Source organism: Papio anubis, chromosome 4, assembly GCF_008728515.1.
Source record: "Papio anubis isolate 15944 chromosome 4, Panubis1.0, whole genome shotgun sequence".
NCBI classification, from domain to species: Eukaryota; Metazoa; Chordata; class Mammalia; order Primates; family Cercopithecidae; genus Papio; species Papio anubis.
This window is the reverse complement of record NC_044979.1, coordinates 18,190,068-18,205,988: the sequence shown is the minus strand read 5'-3', so window position 1 is coordinate 18,205,988 and position 15,921 is coordinate 18,190,068. Positions and strand designations below refer to the sequence as shown.

General features: G+C 47.7%; 1 protein-coding gene across 3 annotated transcripts in view; it reads left to right on the top strand.

Annotated features, from left to right (window-relative positions):
* Window positions 1-14,386, top strand: part of RAB19 (RAB19, member RAS oncogene family) — a 42,548-nt gene extending 28,162 nt beyond the window's left edge. For 2 of the 3 annotated variants that reach the window (XM_031665107.1, XM_031665106.1), the window contains one exon: window positions 11,824-14,386. In XM_031665107.1, the coding sequence (XP_031520967.1) occupies window positions 11,824-12,092 (269 nt within the window). In that variant the 3' untranslated portion in view covers window positions 12,093-14,386. The remainder of the gene's footprint in view (window positions 1-11,823) is intronic. The other variant, XM_031665108.1, reaches the window with a different exon arrangement.
* Window positions 14,387-15,921: the final 1,535 nt, after the last annotated feature.

Below are 15,921 nucleotides of genomic sequence, written 5' to 3'. Positions count from 1 at the left end.
AAGTGCTGGGATTACAGGCTTGAGCCACCGCGCCCGGCCCCAGATCTACCTTTTTATTAAGGTCATGCATCTCTAGGACACAATGGAGGCAGTTCTTCCTCGGGGCTGAAGGGAAAGCTGTCCAACCTCAGGTGCCTCCCTCTGTGCTACCTTCTCTCTTTTTGAGACGGAGTCTTGCTCTGTTGCCCAGGCTGGAGTGCAGTGACGTGACCTTGACTCACTGCAATCTCTGCCTCTCAGGTTCAAGCAATTCTCCTGCCTCAGCCTCCCGAGTAGCTGGGATTACAGGCTTCCACCACCACCCTCAGCTAATGTTTGTATTTTTAGTAGAGACAGGATTTCACCATGTTGGCCAGGCTGGTCTGGAACTCCCGACCTCAGGTGATCCACCCACCTCGGCCTCCTAAAGTGCTGGGATTACAGGCATGAGCCACCACACCTGGCCCCACTGTGCTATCTTTGAAGGCAGCTCCCTGTCTCCAGCCCACAAGCCCCCAGCTGCCTCTCCCCCAGCCAGCTCCATCTTTAACTAGTCACTCTGTGAAACAGATGCATCAGAGAAGGGTGACAGATGCCAGGATGTCGCAGGATTTCCAGGAGTCTCAGAATGTTTTCTTGGTATTTTTACCCTAGTCTGTCTTTCATAACAACCATCTCTGCCTCACTTCTTCCTCGGTTCTAGAAATACCCCCAAAGATGACCTGGAGTGTTGCAGTCTCCCAGTTGATAAGGTGTCCCTGTCAGAGGGCTGACACAGGGGCCTTCCTGTTTTCTGTACGTGGCCTCCCCACCTGAATCCAGAAAAATTTATGTCATCCCTCACGGAAGTGTCCCTGCACATATTGCCTCATACACGTGCTTCTTTCTGTCTCAGAAGTTTATCCCCAGCTCCTTGAAGCCACTTCGTCAGCACAGGAATGACCCCGGTGTCAGTGGTTGATTGCATGTTGATTTGTACAGCTCTTCCTCCTCTAGCTGGCCACAGGGGGCCCGGCTCCTCCTAATGGCCCCATGTAAAACCCTCAAAGGCCCCCATTTCCCTTAGAATAATGCACATATTCCTGAACATGGTTCATAAGGTACTTCAGATCCTAGCCCTGCTTTCTTCTGGGCATGGCTGGCTTCCCATCTTTCTCCCACCCCCACTCCATCGCAGCAAGGGCTTTAGGAGGTGACCTCATTTTTTATTTATTTATTTATTTTTTAATTTTTTTTTTGAGATAGGGTCTTGCTCTGTTGCCCAGGCTGGAGTGCAGTGGTGCAGTCTCGGCTCACTGCAACCTCTGCCACCAGGGTTCAAGTGATTCTCTTGCCTCAGCCTTCCAAGCAGCTGGGATTACAGGCACCTGCCACCATGCCTGGGTAATTTTTGGATTTTTAATAGAGACAGAGTTTCACCGTGCTGGACAGACTGGTCTCAAACTCCTAACCTCAAGTGATCCATCCGCCTCGGCCTCCCAAAGTACTGGGATTACAGGCGTGAGCCACCGCGCCCGGCAAGCCGACCATTTTTTATAGGTTATCCTGGATGCTCTGTCTCATAACTTTCTTCAGCATCTGATATTTGTCCCTCTAAGGATCTTAGCCAAACCTTCTGCTTAAAGTCCTGTTATATTTACAGGTCCACAGTCAACAAAAACCCTCAGCAGGGTTTTTTCCAAATATTTCAGAGTTCAGAATTTGTCAGATTTTAGAAAAGTGTACTCTGTGTTATATAACACCCTCAGCAGGGTCTGGGCCAATGCCCCATGGCCAAATACATTACTATTTATGCAGTCAAATGTATAAATAGTCATACAGAACAGATTGAATAAAATCTTCAAGGCCGGGCGCAGTGGCTCACGCCTATAATCCCAGCACTTTGGGAGGCCGAGGTGGGCGGATCACTTGAAGTTAGGAGTTTGAGACCAGCCTGGCCAACATGATGAAACCCTGTCTCTATTAAAAATACCAAAAAAATCAGCCAGGCATGGTGGTGAGTGCCTGTAGTCCCAGCTACTTGAGAGGCTGAGGCATGAGAATCGCTTGAACCCAAGAGGCGGAGGTTGCAGTGAGCCAAGAGCGCGCCACTGCACTCCAGCCTGGGTGACAGAGCGAGATTCTGTCTCAAACAAATAAATAAATAAATAAATAAAGAGTTGACTCAGTGGTATATGCTGTAGTCTCAGCTACTCCAGAGGCTGAGGTGGGCAGATCACTTGAGGCTAGGAGTTCAAGGCTGAAGTGAACTATTATTGAGCCACTGTGCTCCAGCCTAGGTAACAGATGGAGACCCTATCTCTAAAAAAAAATAATAATAAAACAAAAAAAGTCAAAATGCACAGATGGAGCGGGATGCAGGGAGTAGATCAGATTCCTGGCTGCAGAGGTTCCTTTTCCCACCACATCCCTTCCTCCACCAGGGGCTCTCATTCCTTTCTTCTAGAAGCAGAGCTCAGCCCTGAGCTTCAGGCTCACCAGCTAAAAACACGCGCATGCTTCTCCTGAAGGTGCGCGCTATACGAGTTTCCTGTGGCTGCTGTAACCAGCTGCCACAAGCTGGGGGCTGAAAACAGCAGATGTGTTCTCCCGCTGTTCTGGAGGCTACAAGTCTGAAATCAGTCCTGCGGGGCTGAAATGGAGGTGTTAGCAGGGCCGTGCCCCTCTGGACACTCTAGGGGAGACTCGGTCCCTCACCTCCTCTGGTTTCTGGTGCAATCTTTGGCTTTGTGTGCCTCTGCCTTCACATCACCTTCTCCTCCCTGTATGGGATCAAGGCTCCTTCTGCCTCCACCTTGTAAGGATACTTGCGATTGCATTCAGGGCCTGCCCAGGTAATCCAGAATAATCCCCCCATCTCAAGATCCTCAAATTAATCACACCTGCAAAGACCCTGTTAGCATTGACAGCTGCCTGAGGCTAGAGCCTGGTCTCCATGGGACCCCTTTCCCAGCCTACTGTAGCACTCAAATGTGCTAATGTCTGCTGAAAACGGTCTTGAATTGAAACTTCTTTGGGGATCATTATGATCTAAGTTCAGCTTTGACACTGAGCAAGTTGATGACAGTGACTATGGGAAAGGATTTTCAAAATCTTTTTTGTTGGGACATATTAAGTATATAAAGAAAAGTACACATTGATTTATCTCAAAGGGAACAGCTGAGCAAACACCAGCTGGGTCAAGACAGAGAATATTAAAGGCCGGGCGCGGTGGCTCAAGCCTGTAATCCCAGCACTTTGGGAGGCCGAGGCGGGTGGATCACAAGGTCAGGAGATCGAGACTATCCTGGCTAACATGGTGAAACCCCGTCTCTACTAAAAATACAAAAAACTAGCCGGGCGCGGTAGCGGGCGCCTGTAGTCCCAGCTACTTGGGAGGCTGAGGCGGGAGAATGGCGTGAACCCGGGGGGCGGAGCTTGCAGTGAGCTGAGATCGCGCCACTGCACTCCAGCCTGGGAGACACAGTGAGACTCCGTCTCAAAAAAAAAAAAAAAGACAGAGAATATTGGCCGGGTGTGGTGGCTCATGTCTGTAGTCCTAGCACTTTGGGGGGCCGAGGCGGGCAGATTGCCTGAGCTCAGGAGTTCGAAACCAGCCTGGGCAACACAGTGAAACCCTGTCTCTACTAAAATACAAAAAAGAAAAGAAAATTAGCCAGGCATAGCGGCGTGCACCCGTAATCCCAGCTACTTGGGAGGCTGAGGCAGGAGAATTGCTTGCACCTGGGAGGCGGACGGTGTGATGAGCCAAGATTGCACCACTGCACTCCAGCCTGGGTGACAGAGACTCAGTCTCTAAAAAAAAAAAAAAGACAGAGAATATTGACTGCTTGTGGGCTCACACCTGTAACCCCAACACTTTGGGAGGCAGAGATGGGAGGATCTCTTGAGCCCAGGAGTTTGAGATCAGCCTGAGCAACACAGGAGACCTGATCTCTATAAAAAATTGCAAATTAGCTGCGCATGATGGCATGTGCCTGTAGTCCCAGCTATGAGGGAGCCTGAATTGGGAGGACTGCTTTAGCCCAGGAGGTAGCGTCTGCAGTGAGCTGTGATCACGCCACTGCACTCCAGCCTGGGTGACACAGTAAGACCCTGTCTCAGAAAAAAAAAAAAAAAAAAAAGAATATTGCCAGCCCACTCTCCACCCCCACCGGCTTTCACTTCATTACCCCCTACTCCTTCTGCCCCAAAGGCAAGTGCTTTTATGATAAATACTTCTTTGCTTTTTTCTTTTTTAATCATTTTACTACCTAAGCCCACATCCCTAAATACTGCAGTTTTGTTTTGTTTTGCTTTTTTTTTTTTTTTTTTGAGATGGAGTCTCACTCCATTGTCCAGGCCGGAGTGCAGTGCCATGATCTTGGCTCACTGCAAACTCTGCCTCCCAGGTTCAAGCGATTCTTATGCCTCAGACTCCCAAGTAGCTGGGATTACAGGCAGGTGCCACCATGCCCAGCTGATTTTTGTATTTTTAGTACATACAGGTTTTACTATGTTGGCCAGGCTGGTCTTGAACTCCCGACCTCAAGTGATCCACCCATCTCAGCCTCCCAAAGTGCTGGGATTACAGGCATGATCCACCATGCCTCGTCTTGTTTTGCTATTGTTTTGTACGTTATATATAAACAAAATCATACCTTTTTGCCTAAGTTTCTTTCCCTCGATATTGTTTATGAGTTTCATCCATTGTTGCATGTGGCTGTAATCTATTCTTTTGTATAATTTGTATACTATTCCTTTGCAAGAACACCCTACAGAGTATTTCTGTGTTCTGTTGGCAATGGACATTTGAGTTGTTTCTAGTTTGGGGCAACTAGGAAAATAATGCTGCTCTGAGCATTCTGGTACATGTTTATTGATGCCGATGGGCACACGGCTCTGTTGGGTAATACCCAGAAGCAAAATTGCATGGTCATGCCGCTCTAGATAATCTCAAACCACTTGCAGAGTAGTCGTTCTAGTCTGTACTCCCATCAGCAGCATGCGCGGGTTCCAGTTGTTCTACATCCTCACCAACATTTGGTGCTGTTAGTCCTTTTACTTCCATGCATCCTGAGAAGTGTGTCATGAGATCACTAGTGTTCTTCATTTGCACTTCCCTGTCTATTAATGAGATTGAACACCTTTCAGATGTGTGTTAGCTATTTGGATATCCTCTGTTGTGAAATACTTTTCAAGTCCAAGTCCCATTTTTCTGTTTGTTATCTTTTTCTTGTTAATTTCTAAGAGTAGCTTATATCTTCTGAAAATGAGTCTGTGTCAGTGTGGGTCCTCCAGGAAGCAGATGTTGGGACAGGATGAGATAGACATGCAAGAGATTTATTGGGAGAAACAGCAGTGAGGGATAAAGAAGAAGGAGCAGGGCTGGGCATGGTGGCTCATGCCTATAATCTCCTTGGGAGGAGCACTTTGGGAGGCCGAGGCAGGTGGATCACCTGAGGTCAGGAGTTCGAGACCAGCCTGTCCAACATGGTGAAACCTCGTCTCTACTAAAAATACAAAAAATAGCTGGGCGTGGTGGCAGGCGACTGTAATCCCAGCTGCTCAGGAGGCTGAGGCAGGAGAATCGCTTGAACCCAGGAGGCAGAGGTTGTGTGAGCTGAGATCGTACCCTTGCACTCCAGCCTGGGGGCAACAGAGCGAGACTCCATCTCAAAAAACAAATAAAAAAAAGAAGGAGCAGAAGGAGGCAGGGAGTCTTCTATGAGATGTAGACCTGCCCCTGGGAAGGAGAGAACGGAGGAAGGACAACTTTGTAGGTAGAAAGAGTCTTAGACTAAGCAAAACTCGAAGAAAGTTTAATTTTTCAGGCAATGGGGTGCTCAAAAGCCAAGGTTGCCTGATAGAGGAATCGAATCCTGCATCTTGCAGCGTGGTTGTGCATGAGTGCCTGCACGGTACGGGGGATGGGGTGCTATCCCCCAGGGCACTGCACTCGTCCTGCTGGGCTCTGTCACCTGCATTCCCTGCACTAGGCTCTCTTGAAGGAGGCCCCAGCCCTTGTCAGTTACATGTGTTGCAAACATCATCTTCCACCCTGTGGACTAACCTTTCCCTCTCTCTTCTTAAAAATACCTGAAGGAAGGAACATTTTGGTTTTTTTATGTTTTATTTTTTATAGATAGGGTCCAACTCTGTCACCCAGGCTGGAGTGCAATAGTGCCATCCTAGCTTACTGCAGCTTCGAACTCCTGGGCTGAAGCAATCCTCCTGCCTCAATCTTCCAAGTAGCTGGGACGACAGGCGCATTCCACCATGTGCAGTTAGGTTTTGATTTTGTTTTTGTTTTTGTTTTTGTTTGAGACAGAGTCTCGAACTGTGACCCAGATATACTGTGACCCACTGTGTATAGTGGCCCAATCTTGTCTCACTGCAACCTCCACCTCCTGGGTTCAAGCGAGTCTCATGCCTCAGCCTCCCAAGTAGCTGGGATTACAGGCATGTGCCACTACACCCAGCTAATTTTTGTATTATGAGTAAAGATGGGGTTTCACCATGTTGGCTAAGCTGGTCTCAAACTCCGGTCTCAAACTCCTGGCCTCAAGTAATCCACCGGCCTCAGGCTCCCAAAGTGCTGAGATTAGAGATGTGAGGCACCACGCCCAGCCCCAGCTAGTTTTTTTTTATGTTTTGTAGAGATGGGGCCTTGCTGTATTGCCCAGGCTGGTCTTGAATTCCTGGGCTCAAGTGATCCTCTTGCCTCAGCTTCCCAAACCACTGGGATTACAGGCATGAACTACTATACCCAGCCTTTTCCTCTCTTGGTGGTGTATTTTGGTGAACAGACACTCTTAATTTTAATATATTTCAATCTATTGATCTTTTCTTTAATAATGATTGCTTCCTGTGTCCTATTTAGGAAACTTTTTCTTAATTGAAATCATCAAGATTATATTACCTTTTAAAGTTTAATCGATTAATTATTATCATTACTCTGCCTTTTACATTTAGATCTGTGATCTACGTGTAATTGATTTTTTGTGTATGGTGAAAGGTATGGGTCAAAACTTTTTCATATAAAGATCTAATTGTCTCGGTACAGTTTACTAAAAAGGCAACCTTGGCCAGGCACAGTGGTTATTGCCTGTAATCCCAACACTTTGGGAGGCCGAGATGGGCTGATCACCTGAAGTCAGGAGTTCAAGACCAGCCTGGCCAACATGGTAAAACTCCATCCCTACTAGAAAAATACAAAAATTAGCTGGGCGTTGTGGTGGGTGCCTGTAATCCCGGCTACTTGGGAGGCGGAGGCAGGAGAATCACTTGAACCCAGGAGGTGGAGGTTGCAGTGAGCCGACATCGTGCCACTGCACTCCAGCCTGGGCAACAGAGTGAGACTCTGTCTCAAAAAAAAAAAAAAAAAAAAAAAGGGCAACCTTTTCCACTGCTCTGTGGCACCATCTTTTTGTAGAGTACACATCATTTATACATGAGTTTGCTTCTGAGCTGTTTTTCCTCTCCATTGATCTTATTCATTCATGCTCTTGGGAGTGAAAATATCTTCAATATTACAATGGTTTATGACCCTCCAAAAGGCCATACACAGTACATCTGTGGTATTAAATTTTCATAGGCCAAGATCACTCCACTGAACTCCAGTCTGTGTAACAAAGTGAGACCCTGTCTCACACACACACACACACACACACACACACACACACAAATTTGCCATGTGTGGTGGTGTGTGCCTGTAGTCCTAGCTATTTGAGAGGCTGATTGCTTGAGCCCAGAACATTAACGTTGCAGTGACCTATGACCATGCTACTGCACTCCAGCCCAGGTGACAGGACAAGACCCTGTCTCAAAAAAAAAATGAATAAAGGCCAGGCACAGTGGCTCACGCCTGTAATCCCAGCACTTTGGGAGGCTGAGGTGGATGGAACACTTGAGGTCAGGAGTTCAAGACCAGCCTGGCAAACATGGTGAAACCCTGTCTTTCCAAAAAATACAAAAATTAGCCAGGCATGGGGGTGCACACCTGTAATCCCAGTTACTCGAGAGGCTGAGGCAGGAGAATCGCTTGAATCTGGGAGGTGGAGGTTGCAGTGAGCCAAGATCGCACCACTGCACTCCATCCTGGGCGACAGAACAAGGCTGTGCTCAAATTAATAAATAAATAAGGTGGATGGTTAAACAAATGTTGGTCCTTGGCTGGGTGTGGTGGCTCATGCCTGTAATCCCAACATGTAGGGAGGCCAAGGTGGGCAGATCAGCTGAGGTCAGGAGTTCAGGCCAGCCTTGAAACCCCGTCTCTACTAAAAATACAAAAGTTAGCTGGGCATGGTGGCGCACTCCTGGAGTCCCAGCTACTCAAGAGATGGAGGCAGGAGAATCCAGCCTGGGCAACAGAGAGACTATGTTTAAAAAAACAAAAAACAAAAAACAAGAAACCACAAATGTTGGTCCATGCATACTATTAAATACTACTCAGTAGTGAAAACCATTAGTGGTATGCAGAAAACAAACTACTGATTTATACAACAACTTGAATGGATCTCAAAGGAATTATGCTGAGTGAAAAAAAGATAATCTCAAAAGGTTACGTATATGAATCCATTTATATAATATTCTAGAACTAGAAGAGATTGGTGGTTAGCAGGGGCAGAGGACCGGGGGTGGTGAGAGTTATAAAGGAATAACATGAAAGAGATCCTTGTGAGAATGGAGCTGTTCAGTGCTTTGACTGTGGTGGTGATTAAAGAAATCTACGCATGTGATCAAATTGTGTATAATTATAAACATACACACAAATAAGTGCGTGGGACATTTATTCATTTCATAACAAGAAATCTTTTTATTTTTTATTTTTTAGAAAGAATTTTGTTCTTGTTGCCCAGGCTGGAGTGCAGTGGCACGATCTTAGTTCACTGCAACCTCCGCCTCCCAGGTTCAAGTGATTCTCCTGCCTCAGCCTCCTGAGTAGCTGGGATTACAGGCGCCCGGCACCACACCCAGCTAATTTTTTGTATTTTTAGTAGAGACAGGGTTTTTACCATGTTGGCCAGGCTGGTCTCGAATTCCTGACCTCAGGTGATCCACCCACCTTGGCCTCCCATAGTGCAGGGATTACAGGTGTGAGCCACCGCGCCTGGCCAAGAAATTTTTTTTTTTTTTTTGAGACGGAGTCTCGCTCTATCGCCCAGGCTGGAGTGCAGTGGCCGGATCTCAGCTCACTGCAAGCTCCGCCTCCCAGGTTCACGCCATTCTCCTGACTCAGCCTCCCGAATAACTGGGACTACAGGCGCCTGCCACCTTGCCCGGCTAGTTTTTTGTATTTTTTTAGTAGAGGTGGGGTTTCACCATGTTAGCCAGGATGGTCTCGATCTTCTGACCTCGTGATCCGCCCATCTTGGCCTCCCAAAGTGCTGGGATTACAGGTTTGAGCCACCGCGCCCAGCCTAATTTTGTGTTTTTAGTAGAGATGGGGTTTCGCCATGTTGGTCAGGCTGGTCTTGAACTTCTGACCTCAGGTGATCCACCTGCCTTGGCTTCCCAAAGTGCAAGGATTACAGGCATGAGCCATCAAGCCTGGCCTCGTGACAAGAAATCTGATTAAAGTCTGTGGATAGCACCCATGTCAATTTCCTGATATTGATAACGTGCTATAGTTATACAAGATATTACCATTGGGGGAAACTGGGTGAAGGGTAAACTGGACCCCCCTTTCTCTCTCTCTCTCTCTCTCTCTCTCTGTGTATATATATGTATAGAGATGAAGGGGTGGCCTGCCCCTCCACACCTGTGGGTGTTTCTCGTTAGGTGGAACGAGAGACTTGAGAAAAGAAATGAGACACACAGACAAGGTATAGAGAAAGAGAAAGTGGGCCCAGGGGACCGGCGCTCAGCTTACAGAGGACCCATGACGGCACCGGTGTCTGAGTTCCCTTAGTATTTATTGATAATTATCTTTACCATCTTAAAGATAAAGGGAATTGTAGGACAATGGGATCATTGTAGGGAGGAAATCGGCAGTAAGACATATGAATAAAGATCTCTGTGACATGAATAAGTTCAAAAGAAAATGCTGTGCCTTGAGATGCATGTGCAAACATCCCCATAAACCTGTTAGCAGCATTGTTTCAGATTATCACATTGGGAGAAAGCTTGGACAATACCTAGCTTTCCTAGGCAGAGGTCCCTGCGACCTTTGGCCCTGTACGTGTCCCTGGGTAGTTGAAATTAAGAGAATGGTGATGACTTTTAACCAGCAAGCTGCCTTCAGGCACTTGTTTAACAAAGACACATTCTGCACAGCCCAAAATCCATTAAACCTTGAGTCACCGCAGCACATGTCTCTTGCAAGGACAAGATTGGGGGTAGGGTCACAGATTAACAGCATCTTAAATACAGAACAAAATGGAGTCTCTTATGTCTACTTCTTTCTATATAGACACAGTAACAGGCTGATCTCTCTTTCTTTTCCCCACATAGATATGTGTGTATATATGTATATATGTGTAGATATGTGTGTATATATACACATACGTGAGTATATATACATATGTGTGTATATGTGTGTATATATACACGTGTCTATAATATATACATATATAATGACTTCCCATATATCTATAATTGTTTCAAAATAAAAGGCTTAAACATGTTTTATGGAAGAAGGGGGAAGTAGGGGAAAAAATCTCTACAGAGGCTCCTGTGGGGACAGTAATGAAAACCAGGTTGAGTAACACTAGTCTAGCTTGTCTTAATTACTACAGTTTTGTAATAAATCTTGATGTCTGGTAGAACAAATCCTGTGGGAAAGTAATTTTATCTTTAGATTCCTGCCTCAGGGAAACCAAGGCAAACTTTTATTGTATGTAAATTATAGCTTTCTCAGAAAGTCCTTTAGGCCAGGCGTGGTGGCTCATGCCTATAATCCCAGGCACTTTGGGAGGCCAAGGCGGGCAGATCACTGGAGGCCAGGAGTTCAAGACCAGCCTGGCCAACATGGTGAAACCTTGTCTCTACTGAAAATACAAAAATTAGCCAGGCATGGTAGCACTGGCCTATAATCCCAGCTACTCGGGAGTCTGAGGCACAAGAATAATTTGAACCTGGGAGGCAAAGGTAGCAGTGAGCCGAGACAGCACCACTGCACTCCAGCCTGAGTGACAGAGCGAGACTCCATCTCAAAAAAAAAAAAGAGAAAGTCTTCCATTATGCACCTCCAATCCAGCAAATCCTGATCACAGTCTACTCAGCTAAATGAGCCCCGTCTCACACAGCATCCAACACTCTGCTGTTTGAGGGGGGGAAAAAAAGAGAGTAAAAAGAGGAGCAAGGGCTGGGCGTGGTGGCTCACACCTGTAATCCCAGCACTTTGGGAGGCTGAGGCAGGCGATCACCTGAGGTCAGGAGTTCGAGACCAGCCTGGCCAATATGGCGAAACCCCATCTCTACTAAAAATACAAAACTAGCCGGGCATGGTGGCAGGTGCCTGTAATTCCAGCTGCTTGGGAGGCTGAGGCAGAGGAATCGCTTGAACCCAGGAGATGGAGGTTGCAGTGAGCCAAGATTCTGCCATTGCACTCCAGCCTGGGCGACAAATTGTGTATAATTATACACAATTTGATCACATGCATAGATTCCTTTAATCACCACCACAGTCAAATTGCACTCCAGCCTGGGCGACAGCCTACACTCCACCTTGAGACAAGAGTGAAACTCCATCTCAAAAAAAACAAAAGAAACAAACAAACAAAAAAGTGTGCCCTCAATTACCATTTGTGAATGAATGCATGCATGCCTATTGAAGAACTAAAATGTTATTTGTAAAGTTCATCTTGAAAGAAACCAGATTAAGTTATTCAATGGAATATCTGCTTATCTTTTTCCTTCCAGGAAATAAATGTGACCTCTGGGAAAAGCGGCACGTCCTGTTCGAAGATGCCTGCACACTGGCTGAGAAGTACGGCCTCCTGGCCGTTTTGGAGACATCGGCCAAGGAATCCAAGAACATAGACGAAGTCTTCGTGCTCATGGCCAAGGAGCTGATCGCCCGCAACAGCCTGCACCTATATGGGGAGAGTGCCCTGAACAGCCTCCCACTGGACTCCAGCCCCGTTCTTATGGCACAGGGTCCAAGTGAAAAGACCCACTGCACTTGCTAAGATGTTTGCAAAGCCAGTCACACCCACCAAAGAGGCCACCTCTGAAACTAAAGGTAGCCAGGATACCGTAGTGTTGCCCTAGTGGCACTTTAGACCCCAGCGTGGACTTGCCGCTCACCCCTAATCCTCCCAGTCTGGATGGGTCACGCTTCTCCCTTGACTCACACCACAGGTTGTAGCTGCTGACTCTCAGGAAAACCAGCACCATTGTTTTCACTGACTCTTGACTCCGGAGAAAGCAGGACTTCAGGCCAGGAGAGGGAGGACGAATTGTACTCTTCTCCCCTTTCACTTTTCTGTCTCCCCAACGCTTCTGCTGCCTTCTACTGAATTTTGTTTCTTGCTTGAAGAAGAGCGTAGTGAAGGAGAGGAGGGAGGCAAAACAGCAAGAGAGAGAAGAGGCTGTTTGGAACATTCTGGAGCAGTTTGAAACAGCTCAGGCAGGGAGAATGGAACAAAAGCCCGCAATTAGAAACCAGAATGCTGCTATCATTTTGTTCCTGACATTCACACCTCAGGTCTTCACTTTGGGGAGCAAAGCCTTTTAGCAGAAATACCAGAAGTACCATCTTGCCAAATGGTCAGGAGCTGTCTGATGGAGATGGAACTGGAATTCACTCTATTCTAGCAGGGCTGCCTTGGCCACCCACCTGGGATAGGGGAGACACCTGCAATGTTTTTTCTTTCTTTCTTTTCTTTTCTTTTTCTTTTTTTTTTTTTTTTGAGACAGGGTCATACTCTGTCACCCAGGCTGGAGTACAGTGGTGGGATCTTGGCTCACTGCAACCTCCGCATCCTGGGTTCAAGAGATTCTCCCACTTCAGTCTCCCAAGTGGCTGGGACTACAGGCACACGCCACCACACCTGGCTAATTTTTGTACTTGTTGTAGAGACGAGGTTTTACCATGTTGCTCGGGCTGATCTTGAACTCCTGAGCTCAAGTGATCTGCCCACATTAGCTTCCCAAAGTGCTGGGATTATAGGCATGAGCCACTACGCCTGATCTTCTTCTTTTTTTTTTTCTTTTGAGACTGAGTCTCACTCTGTCACCCAGGCTGGAATGCAGTGGTGCGATCTCGGCTCACTGCAACCTCAGCCTCCACCTACTGGATTCAAGTGAGTCTCCTGCCTCAGCCTCCCAAGTAGCTGGGACTATAGGCGCCCACCACCACGCCCAGGTAATTTTTTTTGTATTTTTAGTAGAGACTGGGTTTCACTATGTTGGCCAGGCTGGTCTTGAACTCCTGACCTTGTGATCCACCCATCTTGGCCTCCCAAAGTGCTGGGATTATGGGCATGAGCCACCATGGCCGGCCTTTTTTTTTTTTTTTTTTTTTGAGACGGAATTTCACTCTTGTTGCCCAGGCTGGAGTGCAATGATGCGATCTTGGCTCACTGCAACCTCCCCCTTCCAGATTCAAGCGATTCTCCTGCCTCAACTCCCTAGTATCTGGGATTACAGGCGCCCGCCACCACGCCTAGCTAATTTTTGTATTTTTAGTAGAGATGGGGTTTCACCATGTTAGCCAGGCTGGTCTCGAACTCCTGACCTCGTGATCTGCCCGTCTCGGCCTCCCAAAGTGCTGGGATTACAGGCGTGAACCGCTGCACCCAGTCTTTTTTCTTTTTTCTTTTTTTTTTTTAATTGTAGAAATGAAGTCTTGCTGTGTTGCCCAGGCTGGTCTCCAATTCCTGAGCTTACAGGATTCTCCCACCTCAGCCTCCCAAAAAGCTGGGATTACAGGCGTCAGCCATCATGCCTGACCCAATTTCTTTCTAGAACCCCAAATCATCTGCCAGATCAGAAGTCATTTTTGAATTAAAATTAAATTGGTTCATAGATGAATATCAAGCCAGCGTTATACTGCCCCTTCTGTAAGATGTGGCCAGAGAGCAGCTGGTGCCTTCTGGAATGGAGTAACCCCGGATTTCAGAACTAAACATGTAAGAGGAGGCTGGAAGGCACCAGGCGCCCCTCGTTTCCAGGACTGTGTTAGGGGACATCAGGGCAGGCAGCAGGAGCAGGCCAGGGAGCCCTTCCAGGGTCCCAGGGAGCTGTGCACACTCACCTGGGGCTTCCGGAGGACAAACACCACTTATGACTGCAGCTGCCATTTACTGAGCTGCTTCTTGTGGCCAGAAGTTGTGTGAGGTCTGTGGGAAGTGAATGGTCCCCTTGGTTTGTGATGCCAGTGGAGGGGAAAGAGGTACCAGCTGCGTTCTGCTGCTCCTTTTTTTTTTTTTTTGAGATGGAATCTCGCTCTGTCACCCAGGCTGGAGTGCAATGGCGCGATCTCAGCTCACTGCAACCTTCACCTCCCAGGTTCAAGTGATTCTCCTGCCTCAGCCTCCTGAGTAGCTGGGATTACAGGGGTATACCACCACACCTGGCTAATTTTTGTATTTTTAGTAGAGACAGGGTTTCACCATGTCGGTCAGGCTGGTCTTGAACTCCTGACCTCAGGTGATCCACCCGCCTCAGCCTCCCAAAGTGCTGGAATTACAGGCTTGAGCCACTGCGCCCAGCCTGCTACTCTTAACATCCTTGGACTTTCTCTCATCCAGCATCCTCTCATCCAGCAGTAGCTCTCAGTTCCCCCTTTCCCTGCTCCACTCTTTTTTTTTTTTTGAGACAGTGTCTTGCTCTGTTGCCCAAGTTGGAGTGCAGTGGCGTGATCTTGGCTCACTGCAAGCTCTGCCTCCCAGGTTCAAGCGATTCTCCTGCCTCAGCCTCCAGAGTAGCTGGGACTATAGGCGTGTGCCACGACACCCGGCTAATTTTTTGTATTTTTAGTAGAGACGGGGTTTCACCATGTTAGCCAGGATGGTCTCAATCTGACCTCGTGATCCGCCCCCCTCGGCCTCCCAAAGTGCTGGGATTACAGGTGTGAGCTACTGCGCCCAGCCCTTTTTTTTTTTTTTTTTTTTTTTTTGAGATTGGGTTTCGCTCTTGTTGCCCAGACTGGTGTGCAATGGCACGATCTGGCTCCCTGCAACCTCTGCCTCCTGGGTTCAAGTGATTCTCCTGCCTCAGCCTCCCGAGTAGCTGGGATTACAGGCACGCACCACCACACCCAGCTAATTTTGTATTTTTAGTAGAGACAGGGTTTCTCCATGTTGGTCAGGCTGGTCCCTAACTCCCAACCTCAGGTGATCCGCCTGATTTGGCCTACGAAAGCGCTGGGATTACAGGCATGAGCCACCGCGCCCGGCTCCCTGCTCCACTCTTAGCATCTGAGTATCAGGGCCCCAATCACAGCCCATCTGCCTTTCAGCAAGAGGAAGGCAGTCTTTGGGCTCCTTCCCTGGACTGGTCTTCTCCTTGGCCTTAAGTTATTCTCCTGCTCCTTTATACATTTCTTGGTTCCCAAGGAGTCCTTAGGTAGGAGCCAGAATTTAAATTCTGACCTTCGGGATATATCCATAAACTAAGCCAGCCACAGACAAGAAGGACAAAACTAGGAGACCTACGGAGCATGAGCCTCCTCCCAGTTCTCCTTCACCATCAGGAAGCACTCTTCATTTTTCTCAGTTAAGGTGCCTTTTAGAAATTTCTTGTCTTGCGACAGAGTCTTCCTTCCTTGTTGATTAGTCTATTCTTGAGGAATGGATCCATCAATCTGTTCAGTGTGTGTCCCAGTGCCGGCTCAGGGTGGGCACCGATCAAGATGAAGGGCCTGCCGTGCCTCCCATGGGGGCTAGCCCTCTCCCGTTCTGAGCAGCAGTCATGCAGCCTCGGCTGAAAGCAAGCCTCACCCTCTTTCCCTCCTCCTCCACCCCCAGGAAGAGATCTCAGGTCAGAGACCAATGGCAGCCTGGAGTACCTGTC